This window comes from Chinchilla lanigera, unplaced genomic scaffold, assembly GCF_000276665.1.
Source record: "Chinchilla lanigera isolate Chin_1 unplaced genomic scaffold, ChiLan1.0 scaffold00018, whole genome shotgun sequence".
Taxonomy (NCBI): domain Eukaryota; kingdom Metazoa; phylum Chordata; class Mammalia; order Rodentia; family Chinchillidae; genus Chinchilla; species Chinchilla lanigera.
In genome coordinates this window covers 6197163-6206216 of record NW_004955419.1, presented here as the reverse complement: position 1 = coordinate 6206216, position 9054 = coordinate 6197163, and the positions used below count along the sequence as shown (strand labels likewise).

Below are 9054 nucleotides of genomic sequence, written 5' to 3'. Positions count from 1 at the left end.
TAACACGGTAGCCTAGGACCGAGAGGCTGGCACACACGGGGAACATGAAGCAAGCATAGAAACTGATCGTTTTGTAAAATAGCAACCCTGAGAGGGCCTAGGAGCTACGCAGCTGCCAGCAGTCACAGCCTACCTAAGTGGCTTCTGTCTCGGCAGAGGGGCCCTGCAAAACAAATGCTTCTCTCGTGCCTCTCGGGAGGAGGTGGGGGAGATTTCCACCGAGCTGGGGTCTTATTTTATTTTTAACTCAAGGCCATCTGCTTTCCACTTTCCACCGGGTGGTCGAGAGTCTGGGAAAAATTCAGAGTGAACATATGTTGCTCCCCCGGGGTCCGGAGGGAGGCGGTGCTGGGAGGTGGTGAGGGCCTTGGCTCCCAGGGTCAGAGCTGCAGGACCAGGTGCACCAGCAGCACCAGGAATGGCTTCAGTGGTGCGGCTTCCGCGGTCCTGCTCTCTGGGGCCCAGCCCTGCCTTGAGCTCCCCAGGAGCGGCTGGGACTTGCCCCGAACATCTGCTCCAGGCACAGGGCTGAGGGCTGGTGCAGGGCCACAGAGCTCTCCCTTCTCCCAGAGCAGGCGTCCCTGGTACAGAGTCTCTACCAGGTGGCTGAACTCTAGGGACAGGGCCCTCCTTCCTCGGATAGACAGTCCCCAGGTTGGAGGGTCCCCCAAACTCCTCCCACGGCCTCCCCCAGGACCTCACAGTTTCCTGGAGGGAATAATTGGCTTCCCAGGCAGACATTAACTGCAAGGGGAGAAAAAAATTAAAAGGTGCCCTTTTCCTACCAGCTGACCCAAACTGAACGAGCACTGCCCACCCCGTGGATTTGTTGTCAAAAATTATCACGCAGAAGAAACTGTCAATACTCCGCAGCCTGTTGTACAATGAGCCTGTGGTTAGCAATGCTCAGCTTTGTTTTATTATTGCGTTTTAAGAAGTTACCAAGACAACTGAGGCCAAGGAACAGAACCTTGACTTCATGTGCCATGAAAATTTAATAAAGAATTTTTAAAGGCTTCTAAGAGGCAGGAGCTGCAGCTTCTTAAAGGCAGTGCTGGGCACACGAAGAGGGAGGCTGGGGCCTGTGGGGGTCTTACCAGACCTCCCGGAGCCTCTGCCAGGGCCGACGAGGTGGCAGCAGTGTTCCTTGGCATGTGACAGTTTCAGCATATGGAGACTATGCCTCGTCTCAACCGACATTTATGAAGACACCTCCCAGGTGCCAAGCCCTGTGCCAGGCTCTTTGCATCCATCGTGACGTGATTTCCACTTCACAGGCGAGGAATAGGGTCAGAGAGAAATCACTGGTGCGTGGTCACATAGAGCAAAATCCAGACTCAGGTCTGGTTTCAAAGCCATAGGTCTTTCCAGAACCGCCTGGAGCTACTCTGGGATTCCCCATTCTCATGCAAGATATTCTGCAGGGAAAATATCCAGGCAGCCTGGGCTGGGCCCCAGAGAGCTGAGTGAGCAGCAAGGTCCTGCAGCCCAGGACGACAGTCTGGGTTGGAACCCGAGCAAAGGCGTGCTTCCAGTTGGAGGCAACGTTTCCCAGGAGCCTCCTGTTGAGCAGGTTGTGCCACAGGGCTGCAAAGAGCCCTTCTTCCTCTGCTCTCTGAATGAGACTCAGAAGCAAACTGCCAGAAATGAGGGAAGCATTAAGGATCTTATCATCTTATACCAGTGCTCAGGGGCGTTCCGTGTATGGGCACACATGTGCGATAAGTATGTGCATTCTGCTGCATGGTTTTTCTAAGCAATACAAAGATCAAGACTTTGGGTTATAAGAGACGAAAGCAATGGGATTTGCTGACTATTCAGAAGGGCTCCTTTGTGTCCTGGAAAAGAAAAACAAAATGAAACAAAACAAAAACAAAAAATTGGATTTACTTTGTGAGGGAGAAATTCATACACCATGTGGGAAAAATCGATCTTGCATTCATTAAGCCAAATAGGAGACTGGCAGAAATATTCAGGAGGCAAGGCGGATTTTAGGTTAGTTTGTTCTGTGGTGAATCCCCTTGCCGAGCAGGGACAGCTTCCTCAGCTGCTGGGAGCAACTCCCCGAAGGGAGCGTCTATCATTTCTGAGCTTCAGAGAAGGTGCTCAGACACTGAATGTGGCAAGCCCAGTTTTCAGTTATAGGGCCGCGGAGCATAGGACATTAATCAAAAAATGAAAGAAAAAAAAGTCAAGCTATTTTGGAGTAACACTGCCAATCACAAGGCAAATTCCAGACGTCGGAGGAGCGGGCAGGGACCATTTTTCAGCCTGCGAATGTCTTTAAATAAGTGAGGCTGAAAAGGAGGCGGGAGGGAGAGGCTTCATTTGGCTTCATTTGTCTTGGCAGACAAAATTATTCAAGAGAGCTTTACCGTCATCCCTTTGCACTTTGTAGGACACCCGAAACTCCTCTGAAGGTAACACTATAGCTCAGCAGCACTTTGGTTTACGAAACACTTGCACATTTATTATGCTTCCTATGGCCTCGCCTAATGTTCCTAAGATTAATGGAGGGAAGAAATCACCCCCGTTTGTGTGGCTGAGGACTGGAACCCTTACAATCTACATGGCCTGCAGAGCTTTCCTGGGGTGCTCAGTGGCAGAAGAGCAGCCTCCAGGGCCCATGTCTGTAGAACGGGGCCAAGACCCACGAGGATGCAGAGGAAAGAGCAGAGGGGTCTGGAGCCAGGGGCTCGGTGAGAATCCTGGCTTTGCCCTTCATCAACCAAGACCCCTAGGACGAGCCGTGCAACCTCCTGAGCAGAAGAAAAGACAGCGATGATCACCCTCAGCCTTCAGTAGGTGGTTGGGAGGATCAAGATGAGAAAACAAACTTAAAAGTACTTTGTAAACTGTGAAGCACCGAGCATGGGTTGTTAAATTCACATAGTAAGGGAATTCCTTCTAGGAATGTTGATTCCTTCCCAGTCTCACCCAGTGCCTCTCCCTGACTGCCCGCAGCCACAGCGGGACGACCTTCTCTGAGCGAAGCACCCGACAGTCTGGGTTGCTGATGTACAGTGCGCGAGGGACAGGCTGTGTGCCCCACTGGACAGTGTGGGAACCATCAGCTGGGGGTCCTCCTCAGGCCCCAGGAATAAGAGAAAGAACATTGCCTAGGGGACACAGCCAAGACCTGTGCCTGGGCACCTGCAGCTTGGCCAGAGAGAGGTTCCTAGTGTGGGAAAAGCCATTGTCACTGGGGTGGAGTGGCTCTATCATGGGATGGCCACTGTGACTGAACAGAGAATGAGCCGGGCTGGAATCCGGAGGTGACTGGAGAATTGGCTGGGCAAGGCCTAGAACGCACAGTCCTCAAGGGCATCTGCCGGCCACCAGGAGCAAGGGCGTGGGGACGCTGGCCCCTCACCAGCACTGCTCGACACCTTCTGACCTCAGTAAGCACCTGGTGGCCCCTGCTCTTCACTTTGGGGTGACACGGGTCCCACATAGGCCTGGCCCTGAAAGAAGTCACGGCTGGGCGGGAGCGAATGCTGTGGTCCCACGGGGAGGCAAAGGAAGTCTGCACGGAGGGGGCCGTTCATTCTGTGCTGGGCTGCAGCAGGCAGCTGAGCTGGACCTTGAGGGAGGCATAGGTTTGTGCTGTCCAGGGGGAGCAGCAAGGGTAGAGGGGTGGAGGTCACAGAGCAGGCCCCCGCTGGTGACCTCCCGCTGGGCAGGAAATGGCACATTGTCTTCCTGTCCGATGACAGAGAGATTGAAAGAGCCCCGAGAGTCTTGCTGGAGACACGCCCAGGAAGGGTGGGGTCCAGGTGTGGAAAGAGAGGGACTTGATTATGATTACGTCTGGCTGAAGGCAGCCTTCGTTGTGTCCACTCCAGGGCTCTCCAGTTCCCTCCCGGCTGACATGGGTGTAGGGGTCGGAGTAGGAGGCAGAGCAGAGGAGTACGGACGCTGTGGAATCAGTTCTGGAGGAGAAACCAGAGGAGCCACGGAGGCCCGCTTGGGAGTTGAGACTCGGTCTCCAGCAGGCCCTGCCTCCTCCCGTGAGGACAGGCCTGTTAAGACCCACACTGACAGCGCCCAGGGACCTCGTGCTTTTCTGCAGCATGCACTGCAGGGGGCCCTCTGGCCAGGTGAGTGGGAGCAATGCTCCCCTTGAAGGGCAGCAAAGCCGAGTCTAGTCCCCTGGGGTGCTGGAAGAAGGCAGCAGGCAAGGGCAGCGTGAGGGTATGAGGAAGCTCGCTGGGCACAGCCAGAGTGGCCCATGGGAAAAAGTGGGCAGGGCCCAGTTGGGTGGATCAGTTCTCGGGCTGAAGCTGTCTTCCTGGGGTTACCCACTGACTTATCGTGCTGGGGGACCACACCCCAAATGCAGCCCCCACTGAGCCTGATCTTACACACTCTCTCCACCCCCCAGCCCTCTGGGAACTCAGTTCGTGGGCCAGTTCAAGGGTCAGCATGGCATGAGCAGGAGGGGGATGAAGGGCAGGCAAGGTGGGGGAGAGAAGAGGCTGGGATGGGTCCGAAGGGACCTTCCAAGAGATGGGCTCGTGTCACAGTCAAGCACAGGGACCCTGAGTTCTAACACAGAGAGGCCTCTGAGCCAGCCGGTCTCCCTGGCTGTCTCCCCTCTGCCAGGAAGAAGGACCCATCTGCTTTTGTCTCATTTCAATCACACCCTGCAAACGGGTGGCTGGTTACCAAGGGGGACAGACACGATGGGACTGCTCCTGGGAACTGAGGGGGTGGGAGGAGTCTCCTAGAGATCTGAGAGTGAAGACGCCTTGAAGTTCTCTGACCAGCAGTACTGGGGAGAAGGGACCCAGCTTGTCCCTGATGAGCCCCTCCTCCGACGGCAGCCTCGTGTCTCTGATAATCACTTCGGAGGCTGTGTTCTCTCAGGTGTGGGGCTCCCCCACGGCTCTGTCCACAGGGAAAGGGTGTGATCCAGGACAGAGGGCCCCATAACTGACAGTGATCTGCCTCCAGATGACAGGCGCAGAGTGGAGAGGACATTGCTCGCCATGAGTGGCGACATTTTTATATCACTCCAAAAATGTGGCTGGAATTCAACCTCTTGATCCTCCCCTCTCCCCAGTCCAGTGTGCTTGGTGGGGGTTCAGGCCCGAAGACTGTCTTCCATTTTGGCAAGTAAGCACTTTCTACAGAGCCACTTCAAGAAGCAGTGTCCGGGGAGGAAAGACTCCTCAGCTCCCAGCTGCTGGCAAACCTCCTGGCACGTCCCCTGGGCCTTTCATGGTGAAATCCTTGTGTGCTGTCCGGGTGGCATGAAGAGCAGTGTCAGGGTCTTCACACTCTGCTTCTCCCAGAGGAGCCCTGGGGAGCACCGATTGCTCTGGCCCAGGCCTCCATACTTTCAACAAGCATCCTTCCGCTCGCCCTGGTTCTTTTTGGGCCCTCAACTCCTGGCCGAAGGCATGTCCCCTCCCCCAGGGCCCCCAACACAATGCTGGGCACACAGGGCCTCTTGACCATTTAGTCAGAGCTCCACCCTTGCAGGGGTCCACTCAGGGGTCCATCCTCTGGACCATAGATAGCTGATAATGGGATCCCTGCTTTGGGGTCAGAGTCAAACAAGATGACCACTCCGGCTCCTGCCAGCTCTCAGGCCGTAGGGGTCTAACTTAGTTGTATCTTAATTATATCTTAATTAGTAACAAACCAAACATTGCAGCAACAGGTGAGCTAGTGAAATAAACGAGGCTAATCTGTTGACTACACCAGTGTAGCACATGATCGGGTGGGGGTGGGGCTGGGGGGTTCGCATCTGCCTACTTGGTATTTCCACTTCATTTTGGGGGGTAGGAAATGAACGTGATGCCGGTGGGCTTTAACCAGCAGCTCTCAGAGGCCTCAGCAGATCCAGGGCTCAGCTTCCTCTCCAAAGCACTCGGTTTTGGGGTTGTTTGTGCCTCTTCACCCCAAACACAACAGATTTGCCCTAGTTAGTGCTTCCTGCGAGCCCAGAATAGAAGGTGCCATCTGTCACATTTCAGATGTCAAATGTCCACTGCTGACTGGCAAACAGGGTGTGTCACCAAGAAGTGCCAGGAGGAAGGCGGCAAGAATCAGCCTTGCGAAGCGGGAGCTCAGCAGAACACAGAGGCAAATGAACAGGAGTCGCAGACGGGGATCCTGGCAGCATACCTGTCGTCCCTCTACGGGCAGAAGCCCAGCGCTGTCCTCGGCCCTGAAGGGCACCGTCTTCTTCTGGGAGGACAGAGTGGCCTTCAGGAGAGAGTGGGTCTGGGATGGGAGAACTCAGCACCATTGGCACGGGGTAGGGGACAGGTGTCCTGGTGGGAGATTCTGTGGGGGGACCGGCCCCTCACTGTGCTGATCCGGCCGTACACCAGGCGCTTTTCGTCCAGCAGGGACAGGTGGTATTCGCATAGGTCGATCAGCGAGGCCACCTGCTCATGCAGTGGCAGCATCTTGAACTTTCTCTGGGCCAGGAAAAAGAAGGCTTCGATGAAGGCCTGCAAACACATCCCTGTGGACAGAAAGAAGGGGTCAGGGTGTGCACTGCTGCCCCGGGGAAGGCTCACGCCACCTCAAGGCCATCAGCAAGAACAAACCTCTCTCCCTACCAGCACATTCTAGAAACTCCAAAGCAGGCTAACTTTCCTAGAATGCCTAGCACCCACTAGCTGGGTGTCTTCTAGGCATTTGTAGATTCAATGCCTTAAATGTCCCAGGGAAGTAAGCTTAATTATCCCTCCTTTACAGGTGAGAAAATTAAGTCTCAGAGGAATAGGGAGACCAGGGTGGAAAGTGGTTGGGTCTGAATTTAAACCCAGCCAAAAGCCTTAGTTAGCCTTGGATGCCACAGTGAAGTGTCCCCTAAACTCAGCCCCTAACTTCTATAACAAGTAAGAAAAGTTATTGAGATAGCTACTATCTGACAGCAATGTTCTATACACAAATAGGGATATAGGCTACATGTCAAAATATATCTAATTAGATTAGGTGTTTTGCTGTATGTCAATCTTCAAGAAGTAAAATAAACTCAACTGCCACTCTCTGACCAAATTTATGTTCAGAAACATATGATGTGTAACCCTCGCGGCATCTCTGGAACGTCTTTCCCTGCTTTGCCTCATAAGCTACTCATCTTTAGGATCTGAGCTTGAAATTATTTGTTTAATGAAACACTCTCCACCTCCAGGTTAGACGGGGCCCCTGGTACAGCATCTGCGCTGTTTTTTTGTTGCTTTGTTTCGGTGGTGCTGGGGATTGAACCCAGAGTCTCACGCATGCTAGGCAAGTGCATTATTGTTGAGCTCCACCCCTAGCCCTCTTGTACTTCTCTTTGTAGTGACGACAAGAGCAAGCAGCTTGCTTGGTGTTTGTGTGGCTCTTTAACTGTCTCCCTCTTCCCTGCTGGATTGTGAGCTGCAGCGCATCTCGGAACTTCCACACTGCTACAGGGAGTGCTTGGTATAGAGACCATGCGTACATGAGTGAGTGAAGGGATGAAAGAACAAATGAATGAGTGAGTGCGTTGGTGCTAGGCACTTTACAGACATCACCACTGGTCCTGACAGTATCCTTGTGAGGTCAATATTATCATGTCTCGCTTTACAGATGAGGAAACTGACACTCAGATTAAGTGACTTCTCTAAGGTCACACAGCCAGAGAACAGTGCCCTGGAAACTAAAAATTTTTAAACTATGTTGTGCTGTATGAAGGGTTCTGAGTCTTTTCAACAGCGAGTACAAATGAATCTTGGAGTCTACATCTATGGGCCTCTGTGGGTTCCTTGGGGAAGGTGACACTGAGGCTGGACCAAATGTCACAGAGCATTTTAGCCGAGATCAGCTCTGACCCTGTTAATCTACACATTCCCAGTGGCCAAAGTGTTATTCACCTGCCTGTCACCACAGGCCAGGCCTGGGGTTTGTGGATTCTGGATGATACCTGGATGCTGGGATCTGAGAGCATATTCTGCCTTGGGAATTTGAACTGAGCAAAGCAGCTGTTCTTTGTCTCCTTCCAGGTCTATCCGTTTTTGGGCTCTGCCTCTCTTGACTTCAGAGGCCCTGCAAGTTTGGCCCTGGCAGGAGGAGTTGATAAAGAGAACCCGATCCTGGTGGGAAACGCTGTCAGTGTAAACAGAGGCCTTGTATGGACACACAGGGCAATGGGGGCCTCAGTCTAAGTCAGACACAAATGTTTCCAATCACTAACTTCGGGTCAGGCTTTCCTAGTGTGTGTGTGTATGCATGTGTGTTTGCGTGCATGCACAAACATGTGTCTGTTTGTGTGTATGCATGTGCCTGCACATCAGAGTTAGGTGAAAGAGACCACGATCTAAAGCCAGAGCAACCCAGCCCCCGCTTCCCAACTGAGTAATCTGTGCTGCTCCAAGTGTGTCCGGTCAAGGATGCCAAGCTCACAAACTGCATGTCTCAGCCCTGACAAGATAAGGAGCTTGAGCCAGAATGTAAATCACCCAACTCATCAATCACATTGTTTAGTTCAGCTGACAGTATTTTGCAGCAAGTCTTTCCCTATAAAGGAAGCAGCGTGCTGTTTACACTACTGGCTCAAACCTCTTGGCCAGGACTGTAACAAACAGTTCGTGCATTGCAGCTTTGAATACCTCTGATCTACAAGGCCTGTAGCAGTGTTAATAGGCAGTCCATTCACCCCAGCCTTTGTAAAATGTGGGTCGGGGAAGGGCAAAGACGCTGCATGTTAGCTTTGGATGGGTGGTACTCCAGTCGCTGGTCTCTGGACCACACTTGGGGTAGAAAGGGCAACTCACTGCACCACAAACATCTACGATTAGAGCTGCAATGCACAGGAAAAAAATACAATAAGGACTTATTTGGACAAAAAAACCAAAACTATGTGGCCACATTACCTGGAAGAAGACATTCTCAAATGAGAAGTTGCATTTGATATATTCTACCTGGTTTTCTTTTGCTTGACCGCACTTTCTGATTTTCTGTAGTAAACACGTGTGATTTCAAAGTTTGCAATAGGAAATTCTAGCAGGAAGAAAGAGGCAATACAGAGACAGCTGCTTTTAATTCTGAACACTTTGCTACTATTTGAAT

The 9054-nt window shown here is 52.5% G+C and overlaps 1 protein-coding gene across 1 annotated transcript in view; it reads right to left on the bottom strand.

Annotated features, from left to right (window-relative positions):
- Positions 1 to 874: 874 nt before the first annotated feature.
- Positions 875 to 9054, bottom strand: part of Ttll11 (tubulin tyrosine ligase-like family member 11) — a gene marked incomplete at its 5' end in the record, with an annotated part of 236943 nt that continues 228763 nt past the window's right edge. The window contains 1 exon segment of the mRNA XM_013513286.1: positions 875 to 6481. Within this exon segment, the coding sequence (XP_013368740.1) occupies positions 6219 to 6481 (263 nt within the window).